General features: G+C 44.8%; 1 protein-coding gene across 5 annotated transcripts in view; it reads right to left on the bottom strand.

Annotated features, from left to right (window-relative positions):
- The window catches only part of LOC142824491 (PR domain zinc finger protein 10-like), a 105,819-nt gene that overhangs the window by 35,401 nt on the left and 45,743 nt on the right, over positions 1-24,675 (bottom strand). For all 5 annotated transcript variants that reach the window (XM_075916507.1, XM_075916506.1, XM_075916505.1 and 2 more), the window contains exons 9-12: positions 19,748-19,820; positions 18,680-18,797; positions 17,482-17,611; positions 12,101-12,316 (exon numbers count right to left, since the gene is read on the bottom strand). In XM_075916507.1, the coding sequence (XP_075772622.1) occupies positions 12,101-12,316; positions 17,482-17,611; positions 18,680-18,797; positions 19,748-19,820 (537 nt within the window). The remainder of the gene's footprint in view (positions 1-12,100; positions 12,317-17,481; positions 17,612-18,679; positions 18,798-19,747; positions 19,821-24,675) is intronic.

The raw sequence follows: 24,675 nt of genomic DNA, 5'->3' as shown, positions 1-24,675 counted from the left end.
GTCACAGAGTGAGACAGTAGCAGCGCCAGGAACAAAACTCAGGAGTCCTGAGTCCCCGTCCCATGCTCCAAACACATTTGGACATTTAATTTTTCTCTAACACAAACTCACTCTCTCCTCTCAAGGGTGGACTTGAGCATGAGATGTGCTAGACATCTACAACTAATCTCTCAGGACAAGGCTCTGTGTATTTATATTTCTAGATTAGCCAACACATCGAGGCATCTCACAATTACTCATGTGCATTGTCTGTTAGCAGAGCCTCTGGAAATCTGCAGCCTTTCAGTTTTTGCAACAAGAAGCATCAGAGAGCTCTTCAGCAGTGGTTTAGCCTGACCTCAAAATAACAACACTGGATGTAGATACTCAAATGGATCTCTGTGCTAACTTAAACCATCACAGTATTAGTAAAAAAGAGGAATGGGGTCTCAAAGACATGAGAGCAGGGTGAGGGAGGTAGTTTCAACAGCAACATGTAGTATCTTGTAAGGTTCACACACAATTCTCCCATTAAATGCATATGTGTACAGATTTGAGAATGATGTAGACAAGTGAACACACACAGAGTGTTGGAAAGCTAAGAGCGTTGGTAGAATTTTGTGGGCCAATCATAGGTATTTGATTATACCGAATCAAACATTAATTGCCTTTTTATTTATTACAACATTTAGACATTAAACTCAAGTATGCATTTTTAAATTAACTTACGTTAGTTTGCTTGTTTGTTTGCTTGCTTGCTTGCTTTCTACATGCAACAACTGCTGTTCCCTTCCTTTTCCTACCTTATTCATTAGACCAGTGGTCTCCAACCTTTTTAAGCACAAGATCACTTTTTGAATGTGAGTGCAATCCAGGATCTACCTCAAACCCAAATGCTTTTGCCCCACCTCCTTTTCCAAAGCCCCACCCCCGCTCACTCCATCTTTCCTCCCTCCCCCATTCTTCCTCCCTTTCATCAGGCAGGGGCAAAGGGTTGGGGTGCAGTCTCTGGTCTTGGGCTAAGGGATATGGAGTGTGAAAAGGGCTCTGAGCTGAGCCTGGGGCAGAACTTGGGCTGTAGGAGTGGGGTCAGGGTAAGGCTCTGTAAGGGAGTTTGGGTCTAGGAGCACTCAGGGCTAGGGCAGGGGCTTGGGATGCAAGAGGGTGTTCAGGATGCATGCTCCAGCTGGACATGCTTACCACAGGTGGCTCTTGTGTGGCGGTGCAGTGGGGTTAAGCTGCCCTGCACCACTCTCAAAAGCAGCCAGCAAACATCCCAAACCCTGTTGTGCCCCTCACCCCTGTTCTGTGGAGACAGAATACAGGGTGGGAGAGGGGAACAGCTCCAAGGCAAAGCGCAGGAGTTGCACAGCAGTGGGGGCGGGGGAAGGCAGCTGAAGTGCCGGCACTTGACAGCCTCTTGGCCAAACCAGTCAAGATCGCCTGTCAGAGGCTTCAAGATCTATCAGTAGATCCCGATCGACTGGTTGGTGACCACTGTATCAGACACATCCAATGAAGCCTTTCTCAGCTCCTGACCTCTTCTGTGCAGCTGTAAGAGCAATCACAGCTAGATTTGCAACCTGAGGAAATAGTTTGTTGCTCTGTGGCCCTGCATTTCAGTAGTGGTCAAAGATTTTTTATGCTGGCTAACAGTGCATATGAGAGTGGACTACACTGACAAATATGAAATCCAATATTATAGAGCAGAAGATTGAAATGGCTTGGGAACTCTGCAATTTCTCTTGTGGTGATATAGAAATTTTTACACTCCTTCAGGACAGGGATCTTCCTTTCAATGTTAACTGTTGTCTCCTTTCCACTCAGCTTCTCTGATATTTGTTTTTTATATCCACATCCATGCTAGTCATGGAAGCAGTGCTACAACGCTGCTAGTCACTGTGCTTGAACATGCTTGTTACTGGAATGCTTTACAATTAACAGTCTTAGGGTATGTCTACACTACCCCCCTAGTTCGAACTAGGGGGGTAATGTATGCATACCGAACTTGCTAATGAAGCCCGGGATTTGAATTTCCCAGGCTTCATTAGCATAAAGCCGGCGCCGCCATTTTTAAAAGCCGGCTAGTGCGAACCCCGTGCCATGCGGCTACACGCGGCACGGACTAGATCGTTCGGATTAGGCTTCCTAATCCGAACTATCTGTACACCTCATTCCACGAGGCGTACAGATAGTTCGGATTAGGCTTCTAATCCGAACGATCTAGTCCGTGCCGCGTGTAGCCGCGCGGCACGGGGTTCGCACTAGCCGGCTTTTAAAAATGGCGGCGCCGGCTTTATGCTAATGAAGCCTGGGAAATTCAAATCCCGGGCTTCATTAGCAAGTTCGGTATGCATACATTACCTCCCTAAGTTCAAACTAGGGGGGTAGTGTAGACATACCCTTAGAGAACACAATTTCCTGGTTAAAACCATCTCCACTCTTCTTAACGAGGTGTCTTGGCTGGCAAGTGCTTCTACTCTTGAGTAAGTGTCAAACAGCAGATACTGATGAAGCAAGTTTCAAAGCTGCTCTGTCAGAATTCAAAGCACCTCAGAAGTTATTCTGGAGTACTGGGCTACAAACACATGAAGAGAATCTGAATGATTCTCTCCACTGTCTAATCAGTAAAGAGGAAACCCATCCATTCTTTCCAGTAAAAGAGAAACATAACAGCAATTGTATATAGAAAACCACAAAATGCTAATATATATATTATATATACAGATATGTGAACATAAGAACGGCCATACTGGGTCAGACCAACGGTCCACCTAGCCCAGTATCTTGTCTGCCAACAGCGGCCAATACCAGATGCCACTGGGAGGGAACACAACAGGTAATCCTCACATGATCCCTCCCCTGTCATCCATTTCCAGACAGAAAAGGGACACCATTCCTACCCATCCTGACTAATAGCCATTGATGGACCTAACCTCTACGAATCTATCTGTGCGCAAACACACATACACATTTCCCTTTCCCATGTAATTTCAGACACCATCCCATGGTATATGGAAGATTTCTAGTCTCAGTCAGAGGACTTGTAATGTTTAGACACACCAGTCATTAATTTAGCTGAAGTCCAGAGTGCCACTGGAATTGGGAGTTATGCTTATAATAGGGGCATGTTGTTCTGTTATAGAATCAAATTTTGAGGTGTTTGGTCTCTATTTTAAGACACAATAATATCTCAAAATTCTACAGCACTTTTAATAGGTTAATAGAAATGTAGGGCTTGAAGGCTGGCACTGGGTCAGGACAAAGTACACCTAGACCATCCCTGATAGGTGTTTGTTCAACATGTTCTTTAAAACCTCTAGAGATGGGGATTCTGCAACCTCCCTTGGAAGCCTATTTCAGAGCTTAAATACTTGCAGTGTGTGTGTGCTGGTGGAGAGGATTAGAGGTTGGATATTAGGGAAAACTATTTCACAAGGAGGATGGTAAAGCACTGGAATGCATTACCTAGGGAGACAGTGGAATCGTTAGAAGGTTTTAAGGCCTAGCCTGACAAAGCCCTGGCTGGGATGATTTAGTTGGGTTTGGTCCTGCTTCGAGCAGGGGGTTGGACTCGATGTCCTCCTGAGATCTCTTCCAATCCCAATTTTCTTTGATTGTATGATTCTATCCTCTTGTGATTAGAAAGATTTCCCCCAAGGTTTAACCTTAATCACCCTTGCTGCAATTTAAGCCCATTACTTCTTGTTCTACCTTCAGTGGACATAAAGAACTAATCACAGTCTTCTTTCTAACAACTCTTAACATATTTGAAGTTTGTTAATCAGATCCTCCCCTCAGTTTTCTTTTCTCAAGACTGAGCATGTCCAATTCTTTTAACCTTCCCCATAGGTCAGGTTTTCTAAACCTCATAATTTTTGTTGCTCTTCTCTGTATTCTCTAGAATTTTTTCCTTCTCTTTCCTAATATGGCATGCAGAGCTAGACACATACTCCAGGGTTGATCTCACCAACGTCAAATACAGCAGGACAATTACCTCCCATGTCTTACATATATCGCACCCCAAAGTGATATTAGTCTTTTTCGCAACTGAATCACATTGTTGATTCATATGCAATTTGTGATGCGCTATAGATTCAGCAATGGTACCACCTAGCCAGTCATTCCCCCTTTCATCATTATACATTTTGCTTTTCTTTTCTAAGTGAACTACTTTGCACTTGTTTTTACTGAATTTCATCATCTTGTTGATTTCAGATCAATTCTCCAATTTATCAAAGTCATTTTTAATTCTAACCCTGTCCTCCAAAGTGCTTGCAACAACTCCAAGCTTGATATCATCTGAAAATTTTATAAAATCCTCTCCACTCCATTATCCACATCATTAAATGAAAATACTGAACAGTACTAGACCCACAACTGACCCCTGAGGAACCCCATTGGATACACCCTCTCAGTCTGATAGCGAATGATTGATAACTACAGTCTTTCAATAAGTTGTGCACCCACCTTTTAGTAATTTCATCTAGATCACATTTCCCTAGTTTGCTTATGAGCAGGTAACGTGGGTCTGTGTCAAAAGCCACAATAAAATCAAGATATATCACCTCTACAGTTTCTCCCTACCCAGTAGGACTATAGCCCTCTCAAAGAAGAAAATGAGGTTAGTTTGGAATTTGTTCTTGACAACTCCATGCATATAACCTTCTTAATCTTCAGATGCTTAGAAACTGAATATTTACTAATTTGTTCCAGTCTCTTTCCAGGTATCAAAGTTATACTGTCTGGTCTGTAATCCCCTAGCCCTCTTTTCAGACAAGGATCTCCAGGCACTTTGCACTGAGAAATTTCAGCTCCTGGTGTTGCCAGGAGGTGCTATTATCTCTACTTTGCAGACAGAGGAAGGTGAAGTGATGTGCCCAAAGCCACAAAGTGAGTCAGGGGCAGAAACAGAACCCAGAATTGCTGACTCACAGTGCTGATATCTGATTTGTGTCCATTAATCTTTTGTTGCAGAGACTGTCAGACAACAGAAATGGTAACACACATACGATGTAGGTGAACATTTTAATCTACCCAGTCATTCACTCATGGATTTAAAAATAGCCATTCTTCTACAAAGGAATTCCCCCCCCCCCCCCCAATTACAGAGAGAGACTGAAGAACTGGAATTAAAAGAACTAGACAGGCAGCTTTAAAATAAATTGTTGTGGTGCCTGCACTACCAAACTACTAATGTCACTGAAGACTAAGGGTATGCCTAGACTACATGCCTCTGTCGCCAGAGGCATGGAGATTAGGCTACCAGACATAGGAAAATGAAGCGGCGATTTAAATAATCACCGCTTCATTTAAATTTACATGGCTGCCGTGCTGAGCCGACAAACAGCTGATCAGCTGTTTGTCGGCTCAGCGCGATAGTCTGGACGTGCGGGTGTCGACATCAAAGGTATTTGTCGACCACCCAGGTAAACCTGATCCCAGGAGGCATACCTGGGTGGTCGACAAATATCTTTGATGTCGACACCCGCGCGTCCAGACTATCACCCTGAGCCGACAAACAGCTGATTAGCTGTTTGTCGGCTCAGTGCGGCAGCCATGTAAATTTAAATGAAGCAGCGATTATTTAAATCGCCGCTTCATTTTACTGTGTCGGGTAGCCTAATCTACATGCCTCTGGCGACAGAGGCATGTAGTCTAGACATACCCTAACATATACCACTAGAAGCGCACCAGACAGACTTGAATCAGGCAGCCGAGGGATAGTACTTTATCCACAAGATCTGCCCATTGATCTGCCCAGCTTAAAGTTTGGGATGATTCACTTAAATATCTTTTAAAGAGTTAATTGTTAATAGTTCTTGCACTGGATCAGTCCCTCTGAAGGGGACGAAGAGAAACTATGCCAACACATAGTTATTGGGTGACACTCAGGTTTGTACACATTCTGTATACAAAAGAACAAGCACAAGACCATCAACAAGGCAGATTCCATCTAGTGATAGTAAGCAAAAGTTGCACAAAATGGCATGGCAGGCAATTTCATTTTGTTCTGTTAGACACAGGGAAAAAAAAAAAAACCTACCTGCAGCTCCAACTGAGCAGGCAGCATTGGGGGAGAGAAAAATATTTATGTTATGAAATGGACCGTAAAACAGAAGACTTGACTTTGGCAGTAATCAGTCTTCTGTGGGTCACTGTCAGTCAGGGCCAGATCTGGAAGTCCTAGCTCAGTCTGTACTCAAGCAAAACTCCCCCAAATGACAGCTTTGCCTCAGTAAGGACCAAGCAGGGATTTCAGGATTTGTCCTTCAGCTAATAAGTTAGGCAGGGAGTTAAAAGGCAAAGATGGAAATCACAGATAATCTTTGAGATGTATTGCCATTCATCTTTCCTCAGAAGGTGTGTTTATTAAAAATTATATAACGAATCCCGTAGAGTCTCAGTGAGAATGAAATATGCATAGCAAGAGATGGCAGCTATGGGAAAATAAAGAAGTTATGGATGCAAGGGTCAGATTGCTGGGAAGTAAGGGACAGTGATTTATTTAAGTGCTGTCCTACTGGTCGGTACACCTGAGAATTTAATAATCTCTTACATTTCTGTTGTGCCTTTCAGCCTGCAGGATTCTACCACACTTTACAAACTGCACCTCTGTCCTACATGCTGCTCTGCATTGAGTGCATGGCTCCACATGAAGCAACTTTCAGGATCAGGCCTATCTAAATACAGCATTTTTCAAATGCGGCCAGACAGTGGAAACTGACAAACACAATGCTTTGCAACACAGGGTAGAAAGCATTTATTTTGGCCAAGCGTGATGATTTTTGTAATCCCCTATGTCACAGTTGAGTGAATGCAAATGAAGCAGATTGAAAATTCAAATGAAGGGCAGATTTACAAATCTCGCGCTTCATTTGCATAATCAAAATGAACATTTTTTTCAAAAAGGGGTTTAAAAAAAAAAACAAAAAAACCAAAAAGCTGCAGTCTAGATGGGGTTCTTTCGAAAAAAATCCCCTTTTTCAAAAGAATCTGTACACCTCATTTTTTCAGGAGTATGGGTTCTGTCAAAAAAGGGGTTTTTTCCCCCCGAAAGAACCCTGTCTACACTGCGAGGTTTTTTTTTTCCCCAAAAACCCTTTTTCGAAAAAGCGCTTGGAAGCAATTATGCAAATGAAGCATGAGATTTGTAAATCTGCCCTTCATTTGAATTTTCGATCTGCTTCATTTATATTCCTCTTTCGAGAGAGGAATGCAGTCTAGATGAGTCCTAAATATAGTAGGAGCCAGGCTGCCTGAGTGTCCGGCTCCTACTACATTTAAACTGCAAAGCCGGAACTGGGGTAGCGAGTGCCCCCCACCATTGACTAGTCGAGTAGTCAATGGAAAATTACATCAACTACTCAATTAGTTAATTAACCGCTACTTAATATCCCTAGTTTGAACTAGTATATCCAAACCTTTCCACGGGGTGGCTTCAAAGGGCTGATAACTGGAGGAATTATGTTTGCATCCACCTTCTCCTCCAGCAGTTATATAACTCCATAATAACCCATAAACAAATGCATTTTTCATACAATGGACCCCAAAGATATTATATAACAAGGTTTAAATTCACTCACAAATGTTTATCTTAATTCCATAAGGTTTATCCAGGATACTGTCAGTCTGTCAAACCCTACTCTTACAAAAAGGGTCCCATGGACTCTTATGTCCACACAAAACATGCAGGATCTCAGTGTTTTAAGTTTTGGTGACAAGTCTTTCATAGAGTAAAAACTCCATGAACTCTATAGAAGACGACTGAAGGGATGTGTTGACCTTATCAGGATCGGACCCAGTGAGTCTGAGTGTTTCCAACTAGAAATTTAAACTATTAAGCCATTCCCTATAACTTGTAGTCAAAGCATTGTAGCCTTCTTGGTAAGCAGATTTGTACCTTCTGAAAATATGCAGGATGGTCCTGATTTTGACAAGTGCTTTCCAGATGGAAGCCCTACATTTATACTGGCTGTTATAACACTGTTCTGACAGTTTTCAATCTTCAGCATGTGATACTGCATAAGTTAAAACAATAACAAATGTCTCAAGAAAATTATTTACTTCATGAAACACGTTCAAAAAGGAGATGTCTCTCCACATGTATACTTCTGGCAACAGGTTCTAGAACTACAAAGGCAAACCAATGCCAAAAGCTGTAAACAAGAAACCCAACAGAAGAGTGACAGATATATCTAAGTACTTCCTTCAGTGTGGACCTGATCCAGCACTCATTGAAGCCAATGTAAATCTTTCCAGTCATAACCAATTGGATAGCTTTCTTTGATAGGCTAACGAGTCTTGTGGATAAGGGAGAAGCGGTGGACATGGTATACCTAGACTTTAGTAAGGCATTTGATATGGTCTCTCATGATATTCTTATCAATAAACTAGGCAAACACAACTTAGATGGGGCTCCTATAAGGTGGGTGCATAACTGGCTGGATAATAACTAATCTCTGAGAGTGGTTAACGGTTCACAATCCTGCTGGAAAGGCATAACAAGTGGGGTTCCGCAGGGTACTGGTTCTGTTCAATATCTTCATCAATGATTTAGATATTGGCATAGAGAGCACGCTTATTAAATTTGCAGATGAACGAAGCTGGGAGGAGTTGCAACTGCTTTGGAGGACAGGGTCATAATTCAAAATGATCTGGACAAACTAGAGAAATGGTCTGAGGTAAATAGGATTAATTTTAATAAGGACAAATGCAAAGTGCTCCACTTAGGAAGGAACAATCAGTCTCACACGTACAGAATGGGAAACGACTGTCTAGGGAGGAGTACTGCTGAAACGGATATGGGGGTCATAGTGGACCCCAAGCTAAATATGAGTCAACAGTCTGACGCTGTTCAAAAAAACCTAAACATGATTCTGGGATGCATTAACAGGTGTGTTGTGAGCAAGACACAAGAAGTCATTCTTCTGCTTTACAGTGCACTGATTAGGCTTCAGTTGGAGTATTGTGTCCAGTTCTGGGCACCACATTTCAAGAAAGACATAGAGAAATTGAAGAAGGTCCAGAGAAAAGCAACAAAAATGATTAAAATTCTAAAGAAGTGGTGCGCGCCCGGGGGGTGGGGAATATCACAATTTTTTTCCCAGCTCGGCATATACACAGCGAAGGCAGGGGGAGTAGCAGGTGAGCAGAGTGGCATTTAAAGGGTCCACACGTTTTTTGTTCAATCAAAATTTTCCCAGGGGTTGCACCGGGAAAAAGGTTGCGCACCACTGGTCTAGAGAACATGACCTGTGAAGGAAGACTGAAAGAATTGGGCTTGTTTAGTTTGGAAAGGGAAAGATTGAGAGGGGTTTTCAGGTATCTAGAAGACTGTCACAAGGATGAGAAAGATAAATTGTTCTCCTTGGCCTCTGAGGATAGCTCAAGAAGCAATGGGCTTAAACTGCAGCAAGGGAGGTTTAGGTTGGACATTAGGAAAAATGTCCTAACTGTCAGGGTGGTGAAACACTGGAATAAGTTGCCTAGGGAGGTTGTGGAATCTCCATCTCTGGAGAGATTTAAGAGCAGGTTAGATAGATATCTATCAGGGGTGATCTAGTCAGTACTGGGTCCTGCTATGAGGGCAGGGGATTGGACCTGATGACCCTTTGAGGTCTCCTTCCAGTTCTAGTGTTCTGTGATTATAACAGGGGCTGAATCAAGCCCTACATGTGCATTGCCTTGTCCTGGACACAGCCGTGCACATCTATGGGTTTATTACTATATTCTTTTCAAGAGTCTGCATCCTACGGGATGATATACACCCTAATGCAATGGTGCAAGTATCCATTATAAGCTAGTTTATCATTTGCTGGGTATTGTAATGCATAAGTCATATTCTGTTAGCTAAATTTAAAATGCAAAGACCATTGGTCCCCTTGATTGTAGTTATAAAAGACCTGCCTATCATTTCAAAAGAATGTCTATTCACTGAAAAAGGTGCCCTCAATTAAAGTTAATACACTGAGGATGCAAATGACTGATTATTGTAGACGTTTTATTTTTTAATATTGCTCATACACCCATGGTACCTGATTATATGTTTAATTTCAGAGTCTAACAGAAGGAGACATAGTAAAACTGAGGTTTGTGCCTAATAAAGGTTTGTAATAATCATGTAAAGCCTCTTCATGACAATTATTTATTTTACATCTTTGACTGCAATTGTTTGCTTGAAGATGAGCAGTTCTACCATAACCTCATGCTTTATTCCTTTCTTAGAAAGGCAGAAGAGGTTCTATAAATTTACTTTCATGTTTCTTACATAGCTTCTCAATAGTCAGGTCAGGGTATGTGCTAAGTTTGAATAAGAAATCCTAACTAAGAAATGGTGGTGACTTAGAGCGCCCTAGGTCCAAGGTTCCAATTGGTAGCTACAAATTTTGTACCTGTTATTTAAAAGTAAATGACAGTTTACACATCTGAAACCATAACTTTAGCTTCCCCTTGCTGGCTTATGACGTTTCCTATTGTGTGCTGTGATGAAAAAAAGTGTAGTGAATTGCACATACCCATTGGAAGACTACAGACAAATTGTCATGGTTACATTTTCATGGTTAAAATCTAGTGTTGACTGATAGCATTGGTCACAGTCTAACTGCCTAGGCATGTTTTATGCAACCATCCCTCATGCAATTCTTCCAAAGCCCCTTAAGTTGAGGAACCTATGTTTTCAACGGCTCTGCTAATCAAGGGTTGCCAAATGTGCCAATCTGCAAGTGAGCTGATGGAGGAGATATGTGATACAAACATGTGGCTGAGGAATAAATAACCACCACACTCATCTCACTTGTGACCCAAACTCAAGTTTCCAGGAAACAACCAATTCAATCTCCTCCCTGCTACCTCCAAACCAAGCCTGAGATCTTCAGACCTTTTAAAATCCAGTAATTATAATGAAACTACCTCTCCCCATACATCCAAGGCTGCAACTTGTAGGACAGAAGTTATACCATCATATGCAAATGAATCAATACACACTTGAGAACAGGTGCAATGCTATTTACTGGAAGAGCTTCAGCATCTGAATTTGACCACCACTGTCTGCTCCTACCAGCAATGTTCCCAGTGTTCTTTGGTTACAGCTGTCTGATGGCCTTACATAAACCCTTACTTACATGTCTAGTGTTTTCAACAGAGAGAAAGATCAAAAAAAAGACCACTTCACAAAATACTGACCCCCAGATGCCAACCATTTTATAAGCTTCACACTCATTCATTTTTAATGTGACTGGGCCAAATTCTACACTTAGTTAAGTCACTGTATCTGTTAAATTACACCATCAATGCTGGCACATATGTGGTTCAGGATTGTCCTATAATAATCATTCATTGTCTCTTCCTTTAATCCTCTCTTTCTTTCTCTCGTCCCCTAAAAATGAAGTCTCAACTTGTTTGCAGCTGTTTCCTGTTATAATCACAATTTTACACATAGAGGAGGGGAAAAAAGATTTTAGGCTGAATAAACCAATCATACAATTACATGGCTTCGAGGATTATTTGCCTAAATCATTTTCCTCCCACACATGGTGGAAAAAAACTGTTTTCTCAGCTGCCACAGAGCACAGGTTCAAAGTGTTTGCTGTTGGCATGCAAAGTTCTCAGCACAGGCCTCCTGAAGGAAGGCTTCCTTCTCCAAGAAAGAATTTTATCATTAAAAAATCTTTATCATCATAATCGGGATGAATGGACATAATGCCTCTTTGGCAATAACTTCTAAAGCCAACCGATCTGCAAGACAGACAGATGGTGTTCTGAACAGGCCATTAGTTCATGCCCCAGCACCATGATTTGGATGGCTGTTCAGAGCACTGCTGCCTGCCAACTTGGATGGATTATGTTTCTATGAAAGAATTACTGTGTTGGAATTGAATCAGGTCCAATTAGTGACCAAATCTCAGTAGTATTTCACGTGACACTGACTCGTGCATTAGGTTTGTCTTACTTTCTGAGCGAGGGAATTCTCTGAGCTAGAGATGCTGTGTTTGGGGTTTGAAGACAGACATCATACTGGAGCAAAAGACCAGCCATACCTGACTAGCCAACCAAGCCTTCCGTTGGCTAAAGCAAAGTGAGAGGATGAAAGAGGGCATGATCCACTATCATCTTCACTTACTCGGATGCGCTTTGCTCGCCTCATGTCGTCTGCGGTCATGGTACTCTGCGTAGGCATCGGGCTCTCATCATGATGCTGCTGAAGTTGCAGTGGCTGTTGATCCAGTGCTGACTGGGTCTCTGGTGGCACTGACGTCTGCTCCTGCTGTTCCAACCCATTCAGTGTGGCTTGTCCAGCCTCATCAAACTGCCCCTTGCTGGAAAAATGCAGCAAGTCCTGAAATGGCAAATCACACAGGCAGTGAGAAAGGCTCTAATAATACTCAATTGGCAGGTGACTGGATTTGTTCATGTTTTAAAATGATTGAACTCATGACACTGGGCCACACCAGCCTTTTTCCTCTAAAACTTCCCATTACTGACAGCAGTTCACCTCCACCACTGGTAGCATCATTGGGAGCAGAAGGGCTGGGGGTGCTGCAAGTGGAAGCCCATGTTCTAACCACCATGTACATTAATGTCCTACCACTGCTGTCACCAAGGGAGGTGAACCTGTTAGCGATGGTGGGAAGAAAAATTTTAAGAACAAATCCCTAGTGTAGTTGAAGCCACAGGGGAACACAGAGGGTCTCTCCCTCCTTCGTGCAAATTAACTGTCAAGTTAATTGGAATATTCTGTTTTCACATTCAAAGTTTGCCCTAACCAGCACACTAATGGGAGTGGTGAAGCTGCGAGTAAGACACTGGGACATACAATTATGCCCTGTTTATTTTCCTATCTGACTCCCACTTTCCACCTCTCCAGGCAGCAGTAGAAACAACCAGTGTGTGTAGTTTACATGTGTTTCACAGCAGAGCTGCTTTTCTGTTTATCTGAATTAGTGCAGAAGAGGGGGCCTCCTAGGGAGTCAGAAGCAGAATTCTCCAAACTGCACACTCTCCTCCGACAGATTCCAATAAATATTCTAGGATAGACGATTCCAATAAACTATAGAAAAATAATTGATTGTTACATTAACTGCTTACAAAATAAATACGATAAGATGAAAGACATGAAGTGGAGAGCCAAGGGCATCTAAACTCAAGCAGTGTCCTGGCAAATCACAGCTGGAGGAGGAGGAGGAGAAAAAGAAAGCTGCAAGGAGGAACGATGCATCCAGTTATGAGCCCCGAATGCTCAGTTGAGTACACACTGTTAATCTGAGGATCCAGGATTCAAATCCTGGTTTGGTTGGTAAATTCCCACAAATTGCTGAACTTGATGAGGAATTCCTGATTGAAGTTCTGTGCAGAAGGTCAGATTAGATGAGGATGATAGCCCCTTCTGACTTTCAAATCTATGAAAAGCTGGGCAAGATAATTTGTTTAAGCAATGGATAACTCACAGCACTGAGCAGAAGTCATGTGAGACAGGAGAGCATCAGGTCTCTCTTCCTGTGCTCCACAGTGTAATGGGAACTCTCCAACTCTACCACAGAGATAGTGGCTGCAGAGTTTGAAAGCCTCCTAAATGAGATGCTCTGCTATACCCTTCTCCCTAGCAATGGTGTCCTCAGAGTTGACATGGAGCAGCTAGGATAACTAGCACTATTCCTAATCAGTACTTAGGGTATGTCTAGGCTCCATGGCTCCAACAACGGAGCCATGTAGATGAGATTTCTAAACATAGGGAAATGAAGCGGCGATTTAACCTCGTGGAATGAGGTTTATTGGGGCAGTCGACAAGAGCTTCCCTTGTCGACCGCGGAGCATCCAGACTACCGCGCTGTGCAGCCAAACAGCTGATCGGCACAGCGCGGCAGCCATTTTGATGTAAATGAAGCGGCGATTATTTAAATTGCCGCTTCATTTCCCTTTTTCGAGTACACTAATCTACATGGTACCCTTAGACTCACAGACTTTTAGTCGAAAAGGGACCATTATGATTATCTAAAGCTGCCCTCCTGAAATCGCAGGTGATAGAACTACTGAAGTCCTCAAACCTTGATTTAAAGACTTCAAGTTACACAGCATCCACCATTTACTCTAGTGCAGGAGTGAGCAATAATTTTTGGCCAGGGCGGGGCCTAAAATGGAGGGGGCGGAACCAGGATGCTTCCAGGCTTCCCCACCCACAAACCATGATTAGTCTGGGAGTGGGGGCGCCCCTTTGCCCCCTCCTTCCCACTAAGCACCCATGTCCCTGGCATGGCAGGAAGAGGTTTCACACACTCCCCCACCCCCAGGCCAATTAGGACCAATTAGGGCTTGGGGGCGGGGAAAGTGCACTAAGTTTCCTCCGCCCTGCCAGGAGCACATAGTACTTTGAAGTGCCACATACTTCTGGCAGGGCAGGAGGAGACTTCACACGCTTCCCCACCCCCAAGCTCTGACTGGCCTGGGGGTGGGAGCAGCACGCAAAGTTTCCTTCAAAGTGCCATGTGCTCCTCACAGGGCGGGGGCAGGGCAGACTAAACTTCATGTGCTCCTCTCGCCCCCAGGCCAATCAGGGCTTGAGGGCAGGGGACAGCATGAAGTCTCCTCCCGCCGTGCCAGGAGCATGTACTTCCAAGTGCTATGTGCTCCTGGCAGGGAAGAGGAAACTTGGTGTGCTTCCCCTGCCCCCAGGCCCTAATTGGCCTGGCATTAGGGCCTCTGCAGGCTGGATCAACCCGCTTGGTGGGCTAGATCCAGCCCACAGAGGCCCTTTTGCCCACCCCTGCTCTAGTGCAAAGCAGAAAGTGTCCCATGCCCCGTGCTGCAGAGGAAAGAAAAAACCCTCCAGTCTGACGTAGGTGGAAATTCCTTCCTGACTGCAAATCCTATGATCAGTTAGACCAGGGGTCTCCTTTTTAAGCACAAGCTCACTTTTTGAATTTAAATGCGATCCAGGATCTACCTCAGACCCAAACACCCTTGCCCCATTTCTTTCATGTCTCTTTTCTGAGGCCACCTGCCTCTGTTCACTCCATCCTCCCTCATCCTCTGTCTTTTTCACCAGGTAGGGGCAGAGGGTTGGGGTACAGGATCTGGCCTTGGGCCAAAGGATTTGGAGTGATAGCGGGGCTCTGAGCTAAGCCTGGGGCAGGGAATTGGAGTGCAGGAGGGGGTTCAAAATGCAGGCTCTGGGCAGGAGTTTGGGTCCAGGGGCCTGGGGGGGTACCTGACTGGGGCAGGGATTCGGAGCAGGCTCCAGGTGGGCATTGCTTACCTCAGGTGGCTCCTGGGTGGTGGTGCAGTGGGGCTAAAGTAGGCTCGCCCATACTCTGGCCCTGCCCCACTCTCCAAAGCAGCCAGCAAACTCCCTCTATCCCAAGCCCTGTTGTCCCCCCATCCATTCTGTGGAGACACAATATAGAGTGGGAGGGGGGCACCTGACATCAGTGCCCCCTCCTCTCCCTTCTCTGCTTTGCACAGAAAGCAGGAGGCTCTGGGGGGAGAGGCAGCTCCAAGGCAAAGGGCGGGAGATGCGCAGCAGTGGGGATAGGGGCAGCTGCCATGCTGCACTTGACAGCCTCTTGGCCAAATCAGTCAAGATTACCTGTCAGAGGCTCCAAGATCTACCAGTTGTCAGAGGCTCCTGATCTACTGGTTGGTGACCACTGAGTTAGACCCTGTGCATATGGGCAAGACTCACCAGCCAGACACCTGGGAAAGAATTCTCTGTAGTGACTCAGAGCCCTCCTTATCTAGTGTCCCATGTCCAGCTGTTGGAGATACAGCAGAACCCTGTTGATCTGATCTAACTGGGATCAGGGCCAGATTGCATAATCAAAAATTCAGATAAGGGGATAAGGGGAAAGTGTGAAGCTGCAGTGCCATCTAGTGGCCACAGGAAAGAGCTCACTTTTGGACCCGTGTCCACTGCTTGTTCGGTTCATAGGGAAAGCTGGATAATAAAGGTTAGAGTTCTATGGTATGTGCTAATAGTGATTGTGGATAGGCCATATGCCTTTATAGGCAACCTTGCTGTACCATTCCCTCCACACATTTATCACACTCAGTCACTCTACTTCCTCCACTTTGTTACCTAGGCTTCTTGCACTGCTGTACAGACACCCTTATTTTTTCTGCTTGACCTCGCACAGATTTCTTGCCAAATTAGGTATACTCATTTTTCTGCCAGAATCACCTGACTGTTACTGTCAGTGGGAATGTTGTCCATTCTCAAACCCTCTCTTGTTCTTTTCTCCACTGCCGTATCCTCCTTTGCTTGATTTTCTTCCCACACAATATTACAATCTGGCATGGAGCTGTCTCCCTTGAATTCCTTTTTTAAAGCTCTTTTGATCAGTTGAAGTATCCACCCTTGAAGTCTGTTATTATCCGTGAGCAGGTGAAATTCTTCCCATGAGAATGGTTTTCCCATGGACAAACCCTCCTTGTAGCACCATTGCCTGAACCATATGTTAGTCATCTTAATCTTGTCTCACTTCTGCTCTCCTTTTCTAAGGATGGGCAGAATCCCACTAAAGATCACCTGAGCCTCCATTTCTTTATGCATCTTTCCCAGCCTAGCACAGTCTTCCTTAATACATTCCAGTGAGAACCAAGCTCCTCCGTTCATTAGAACCTTCAGGTCCGCATCCCATACTGCAACTCCCTTCTGTTCTTTGGATTAGTTCTGATGATATGCCTCTGTTCTTCTGAGTCAGGGAGTCCCCAATTATGTAGACTTGGCTCTTCCAAAGCATTGCATTAAAATTTGTATGCAGCATATGCAATCTTCCCTCTGAGTCAGTACTGAACCAATGCTTTGGCATGACACCAAAGGGCTCCAGATGTCGCTTTTCAACTGAGACATAAAACTGAATCACTAATCACTTCTGACACCTTTCATAAAAGTAAGGGCATTAACTCTAGTTCTGGTTTGCACTAGAAAGATTTTATTGGCACAGATATACTAGTAACACTCCCCCACCTCCAAAACGAGGTGCACCTCATTCTGGCAAAAAAGAGGGTTTTTTGCAGGGATAGCTTATATAAGTTCCCCAAATGAATAAACGGTATCAGAAAAAGGACTTCTATACTGGTATAAATACATCCAAGGCATTTTGCTGTATAAAAATACTGTAAAGAATCATGCCCATAACCAACATTATTATATAGCAAGTTTCTAGTGTAGACCTGACTCTAGTATCCCAGCCAAATTCCACTGCAGTTTCAACTGGAATGGACTTTTCCACTGTCCCCCCCCCCCCCCCAAACAGCTGTTTATGCTGCCATGGAACTGTTAAATGGGTCCTATCCCATAACTGTTGCTCAATAAGCAGTGAATTGCTTTGAGATAACAAGTACTGTAGCAGTGCAAGTTAGCAATAAATTACTGTGCTTTCCCCAGGCTCAGGTGCGACTGCCAGAAAATAAAAACTAGCAGCCTCATTCTGTCCTCAAATAACACAGGTTTAAATCACGAGATTACATCATAGATGAGCTTTTTTCCCACCACTCCCCCAAGTATACCTGTGTTCCTTCTTCACATTTTTCCCCGTTTTCATTGGTTACTTCCAAGCGCATGAATTTTGGGGGACGCCCTGGCCGTCTGCCTGGCCCAAACCTCCTCTTTCCTCTCCCGCGACCTCTGCCTCTTGCTCTGCAGAACAGACAGTGCTCCGAGTTAGAGAAAGAGGACATGGATTTGGAATCTACTCTTTTCCTGAACCTTTTCTAAGCAATCCCCACTAAACTAACCAGTCAGTTGAGTAATAATGGCCTCAAGTAAATGAGAAAATGTGAAGAAATCTTGGGAGCAAAAACTGGGTCTCTGGTTGCTGCATACTTCTATCCCACCCCAATGGGAATAAAATGCCATGCCAAACAAATATATGTGAGGTTAAGCAGTGAAGCTACTGGTTCCTATCAAATCTTCTACAGTGACAGCCAGTAGCTGCCCTTCAGGCATCCTAGAAAACATTAAAACCTGAAAGCATAACATCTGTCCCAAGAAAGATGTTTCTCTACTGATGTCAGACAGCAAGCTGAGGGGTTCAATTTCTTATGTGGATGTTTTAGCAGCCATTTAAATGCTAATAAGCAACTGGCTATCAGGTTTGGAAAAAATAAGGGATATTTTCCCTTGCCCCTGCTGAACTGCTACCCATTTATAGATTCAAACCTTTTGTGCTTTAAAATGTTTGTGGCTACTTTTCTCACTTGTAATCTTTGGATGTTTGTGTACTTTCTATTTCTGACCCAACTGGAAACTGATGCATCAAAAATATCATTAGAAAGTTGATTCTCTTGAGATTTCAAGCCGAATTCTGTAGACTCAAGAGGCCAGGGTAATTTTTATAAGTATCCAAATGGCTAAAATCCTGACTTTGTTGAGGTTAATGGCAAAACATTAACTGACTTCAATGAGACAGGATTGTACCCCTTCTTCCCATATAAGTGCCCTTCTGTTCCTCCTTTAAACCATTTCTTATACAAAGTCACCTATGTCAATCACGTCCCCACTGATATTTCCCTACATTCCTGTCCCAGGTTTGTCTGAGTAGGTCTGTCAACTCCTCAGGGCAGCGCCCCTTTCTTTTTCTAATTCTGTAAAACACCACGCATATCTACAGTGCTATATAAATAATAATAGTAACGCTAGACTTTTTCAGATTCACCTTTCACTGCTGAGAGTTGGGATACCCAGTTTCTGTGTAATGATAAATACCTGCTAAAGAAATCCAGCTTCTCATCATGGGTGTTGAGGTGTTGTTGGAGCTGCTCTGAGCTCATGAAGCGACGATTGCATTCATAACATGGCCAGTTCTTCTCTTGGTCTCGGAGAACTATATCAAGTTGGAAGTATCAATGACAGCATGTCAGTCAGCAACAATTAAACATCTCAAGTTTTCTCCAAGCCCTTTTGTCCCCAGTCGTCTCTGTAGGCCACACTTACATACTGAAGATTGTGTCTTGCCATCAATCTACTCTATTGCTCTACGTGGCTTGCAGGCTTCACTCTTAGCACCCCTGGTCTACAAGCTGACATCAGCCGATAGCAGAAAAATGAGGAAGGTAGTGAATAGGATTGAGGAATATTTATGTTGAAGATCCGGAGAAATTAAATATTTACATTGCCCCCAATTCCATCTCCTAACAAATTGCCTATATGAAGTTGCATTTCTAAACAACACATAAGACTTTCAAATACATAATTACTAAAATACAGTCCAAAAATACCTAGAAATTTAAGCTTGGCTTAAAAGACAGCAAAAATCATTTTGTTTATATAAGTGGTTAAACCTCTTTGAGACTTTGAAGAAATTATTTGAGACAGGAGGTTGCCTACTGGGGATGTTTTCCTTACCATAGGTTATGTTTTGTTGTATTTTACATTGTCCAACAAAACTTCCCAGAAAAACAACTGGAACACAGATAGATCATATTGGATTCTTCCACTGTACTCCAAGTACAGAACTCTACCATCATCAGTCACCTGATGCTTCAGAGAAAAGCAACCCCCACTTCTGCAGCCCCTAGTAATATAGTTCAATATGTGGGAGAAATCTCTTGCCCACCCTTCTGGTAATTATCTGAAGCCCTTAAACATGAGGCTAAATTACCATGATTTTAGCATCTATAACAGCAAATGGAGGGTCCGAAACTGTTGCTCTTACATAGGTAAAATTCCTATTTGAATTTTTGCCTGAAGGATCAGGACCACTATTATAAAGTCAGACACCTCTTTTTAATACAGCAGCCACAGAGAAGAAGGAAAGAGATAAAAACAAATTACCCTTCCTTTCCTCCTCAGATATGTCATGGATCTTCTGGTTCACGAACTCTGCATAGGAGGCAGCATACCATACCTGGAGAAGAAAACAGGCAAAAAGACATCTTCTTAGATTAACCCCAAATTGAGGGGAGAAGGTTTTCTAAAGCATCATGTTTAGTCCTCTCCTCTGATCCAATAACTCATATTGCTCCTCAAGCCCTCAATAAAGCCTATTGAAGAATGTGCCCCCCATTAAGGAATAAAACAGCATTGTTCACAAACTGTATCCATTTAGTTTTCAAGTACTGTTTTCTAATCTGAATTTTCATCTCACCCATTGTAACTACAACTTGGAAAGGAAATGAGGTTCACAGACATGACTATATGTTCCTAAAAGATGGAATACGTGTTTAGGGGGGATTCTTCCAGAAAGAACAGTTACTTACCCATTACAAAGATAGCTTCCTCAATTATCACCTCTAATATCATTAGCTCACAGACATTTACCTTCCCCCTCCCATCCCCCTTCTGTTCTGAAATTTAATTTGTCCTTTTCATATGTGTTCACTTTTTTTTTTAATTGTATCCTTTGGTATATATGGTTGTGACAATTTTCTTCCACTATTTGATCTGAGGAAGTGGGTCTGGTCCACGAAAGCTCATCACCTAATAAACCATCTTGTTAGTCTTTAAATTGCTACACAGTCCTGTTTTTTTGTTTTACCTCGTAACTGGGATTCTTCAAGATGTATTGCTCATATCCATTCCAACTAGGTGTGTCATTGGAAGTTTTTCCCTTAGCAGTACCTTTAGGGCCAGTGGGGAGCCCCCAACATCAGCCCATATATACCCCTGCTGGCCCCCTCACCAACTCAGTTCCTTCTTACATACTCTTATATACTCCGGAGAAAGGGTGGCAGGCAGGGATTTGGAATGGACATGAGCAACACATCTCGAAGAATCACAGTTACGAGGTAAGTAACCATTCTTTCTTCTTTGAGTGATTGCTCATGTGCATTCCAATTAGGTGACTCCAAAGCAGAACCTATGGAGGAGTGCCAGATGTTGAAGCTACATAGGAGTGGAGGACCGCCCTGCCCAGGGCAGTGCCTTCCCTCGCTTGATGTGTTCCCGCATAGTGATTGGCGAAGGTATGGAGAGAGGACCATGTCACGGCTCTTCAGATGTCCAGGTTGGGAACCTGCACCATGAAAGCGGTGGAGGCTGCCACAGCTCTCGTGGCGTGCGCTCTAAGGGGTGGCGCCGGTACCCCTGCTAGGGCATAATCGTAATTGTAGGCATCTTTCGATCCCGAAGGATCATGGGTTTGCGCCCCTGTTGGACTGATTCGAGCAGCATCTTCTGTGTCTGTGTCTGTGCAATCTGGCAGTCCTTTCCGCACAGTGAGCAGCAGTAGGCAGATGTCGCTCTGGTATCACGGGCACAGATCTTCCTGAGGGCTCTCTTGTCTTCCGCTTCCTTCACCAAGGTAGTTTCATACATAGCAAGAGCTTCCTTCACTCCCTGTTTCCAGGCATATTTGTCTAAGGCGAGCAAATGCCAGGTGTTTGCACTGATAGAGCATTGAGGTCACGCTTGCACGTGTCCTTATAGCGCAATTTAGGTCACCCTTTCGGCCTCTTTCCAGACGCCAGTTCGCCAAAGAAAAGGTCCTTTGGTATTCGGCCATCCAACATGCATGAGACATGGCCAAGCCAGCACATACGCCTCTGTTTGAGAAGGGTGAACATGGAGACAGTGCCCGCCCTCTCAAGCACTGCGCTATTGGGGATCTTGTCCTGCCATGAGATACCGAGTATACACCTAAGGCAGCGCATGTGGAGTGTGTTGAGCCGCTGCTCTTGTTTTGAGCACAAAATCCATGTTTCACTGGCGTACAACAGTGTGCTCAAAACACAGGCTGTGTAGGCCTGCACCTTGGTGTGTACAGTGAGCTTATTATTGGCCCATACTCTCGTCGTCAGCCTGGAGAACGTTGTGGCGGCTTTTCCAGTGCGCTTGTTAATCTCGCTATCAAATGACAAGTTGTCCGAGATCGTAGAGCCTAGGTACACGAACTCATGGACGACTTCCAGTTCATAATCTAACACACTGATCAATGGCTCGTTACCCATGCTTTGGCCCATCACCTGGGTCTTCTTTAAGCTGATTGTGAGGCCGAATTCCATACATGCGTCTGCAAAGCGAGTTATGAGTGACTGCAGTTCCTGCTGAGTGTGAGCAGCAATAGCTGCATCAACAGCAAAAAGGAACTCCCTTAGACGCTTCGTAAGCACCCTGGTCTTCAACAGTTTGAAGAGGTTGCCTTCTGTTCTCGTGCGGAGAAAGATGCCCTCTGTAGCAGTTCTAAAGGCATATTTGAGCAAAACTGCAAAGAAGATGCCAAACAGTGTTGGAGCCAGCACGCACCCCTGCTTCACTCCGCTGAGAATCTCGAAGGGTTCGGATGTGGATCCATCGTATATGATGGTCCCCCTCATGCCATCATGGAAGGCCCTAACAATGCTGAGCAGAGTTGGAGGACAGCCGATCTTAGCCAGAATCGCAAACTGACCTTTTCTACTGACAAGGTCGAATGCCTTGGTCAGATCGATGAAAGCAACATACAAAGGTTTGTTCTGTTCCCTGCACTTTTCTTGTAGTTGCCTAACAGAGAAAACCATGTCTATGGTGGACCGTTCAGCTCTGAACCCACACTGAGACTCAGGGTAGACTCTCTCTGCAAGAACATGGAGCCTCTTCAGGACAACACGTGCAAATAGCTTCCCCACGGTGCTGAGAAGGGAGATGCCGCGATAGTTGTTGCAATCGCTTTTGTCACCCTTGTTCTTGTAGACAGTAATGATGTTAGCATCCCTCATATCTTGCGGTACGCTGCCTTCTCTCCAACACTGGCAGAGTATTCCATACAGCTCTAAGACTAGGGTACCGTTAGCGCATTTAAGGATTTCCGAGGGAATACCATCGGGTATGTCTACACTACAATGTTAGTTCGAACTAACGGACGTTAGTTCAAACTAACACTCATAGGCGCTACACTAGCCTTAAAGGGGCACGGGCTGGCTACGGTGCCCGTGCCAGGTGCAAGCCTGCCAGCACCCAGCCAGCAGACCCTGCACCTGGCACGGCACAGAGCCACCCACCCGATGTCCCCCAGCCCACCCCCTCTTCCCGGGACCAGGCTGGCGGCTCCCGGGAGCTTGCCCGGGACCGCAAGAGGCGGGCACCTTCCTGGGCTAGTGCGGACATCGTGGACCTCGTCCATGATCTCCGCACTAGGCACAGGAAAGTGGCTGGCTAGGGCAGGAGAGCTGCCAGCCTGGACACCCAGGAGCAGGTGTGCATGAAAATCAAGGGGGTCCACTGAGACCCCCGACCCTGAGCCCTGAGCTTACAATGGCCGTACTGGGTCAGACCAAAGGTCCATCTAGCCCAGTAGCCTGTCTGCCCACAGCGGCCAACCCTAGGGACCCTGGAGGGGATGGACCGAAGACAGTGACCAAGCCATTTGTCTCGTGCCATCCCTCTCCAGTCTTCCACAAACTTTGGGCAGGGACACCACTCCTACCCCCTGGCTAAGACTACTCCATGGACCCAACCTCCATGACTTGATCTCACTTCCCTTTAAACTCTGTTCTAGTTGTAGCCTTCACAGCCTCCTGCAGCAAGGAGTTCCACAGGTTAACTATTTGCTTTGTCAAGAATAACAACTTTCTCTTACTAGTTTCAAGCCTGCTACCCATTCCTTTCCTTTGGTGTCCTCTAGTCCTTCTTTATGGGAACTCATGAAGAACTTTTATGAATGCACCCTCTCTACCCAACCCCTGCTTTTAGAGACCTCTATCCTGTCCCCGCTCCATCTCCTCTTTTCTAAGCTGAACAGTCCCAGTCTCTGTAGCCTCTCTTCATCTGGGACCTGTTCCCAACCCCTGATCATGTTAGTTGCCCTCCCCTCTCCCAGCCTTTCTCTTCCCCTCTCCCACCTCCTTTTCCCAGTCTCCCCCAGTTTTGTTCAATAAAGACAGAGTCAATGTTGGAAGAAACTTTATCTTTATTTTGTACATCAGGAAGGGGGGCTAGGGAGGGGTAAGTGGAAGGAGGTGAGGGAGGAATGGGGTACGAGCCCCTGATGGGGAGGACTGGGCTGGCTCTGCGGGCTTCTGGGGGTGGAAGCTCTCCTGCAGCCCCCCAATTGCCCCCTCTCCCCAGATGGCAGCCTGCGGCAAGTGCAGCCGGGCTGATGGCCGAGTGGTGTGATGTGCCCAGTGTGGGCACTCCGGGCACTCCAAGCCAGGACTGGTTTTCAAGCAGGGCACCCCTGAGAACTGTCTGTCCGAGGTGGGGGTCGGGTCCCTTTAAGCGCAGCCCTCTGCTAGCCTGAGACAGCATCTCCACGCTCTAAGTCCTCCTTTGATGCCCTGCCGGCACTGCTTCCGGCCATCCTTAAGCCCTGTTCAGGGTCCACTTAATGTGGACATGCTAGTTCGAATTAGCAAAACGCTAATTCGAACTAGTTTTTAGTTCTAGACGCGTTAGTTTGAATTAGCTTAGTTAATAAGTGTAGACATACCCATCTTTCCCTGGGGCTTTTCCAGAAGAAAGTGCTTTTAGCGCGTCGCTAAGTTCTTCCATGGTGGGTTCAGCATCAAGTTCAGTCGTGGTGGGCAGAGGTTAGATGGCATTCAGGGCTCTCTCTGTAACTACGGTCTCTCTCGTGTACAGCTGCGAATAGTATTCCACCCAATGTTCCATCTGCTTGGTTCTGTCCTTCAAAATCTCGCCTGTGGCCGACTTAAGTGGGGCAGTCTTCCTTTGTGATGGACCAATGACCTGCTTGATCCCATCGTACATTCCTCGCATGTTACCAGTGTCCATGGCCTGCTAAATCTTGGAGCAGAGCTGGAGCCAGTAATCGTTGGCACACCGCC

Source organism: Pelodiscus sinensis, unplaced genomic scaffold (genome assembly GCF_049634645.1).
Source record: "Pelodiscus sinensis isolate JC-2024 unplaced genomic scaffold, ASM4963464v1 ctg35, whole genome shotgun sequence".
Lineage (NCBI taxonomy): Eukaryota > Metazoa > Chordata > Testudines > Trionychidae > Pelodiscus > Pelodiscus sinensis.
The sequence above is the reverse complement of the archived record's forward strand: the minus strand, read 5'-3'. Positions and strand labels throughout refer to the sequence as shown.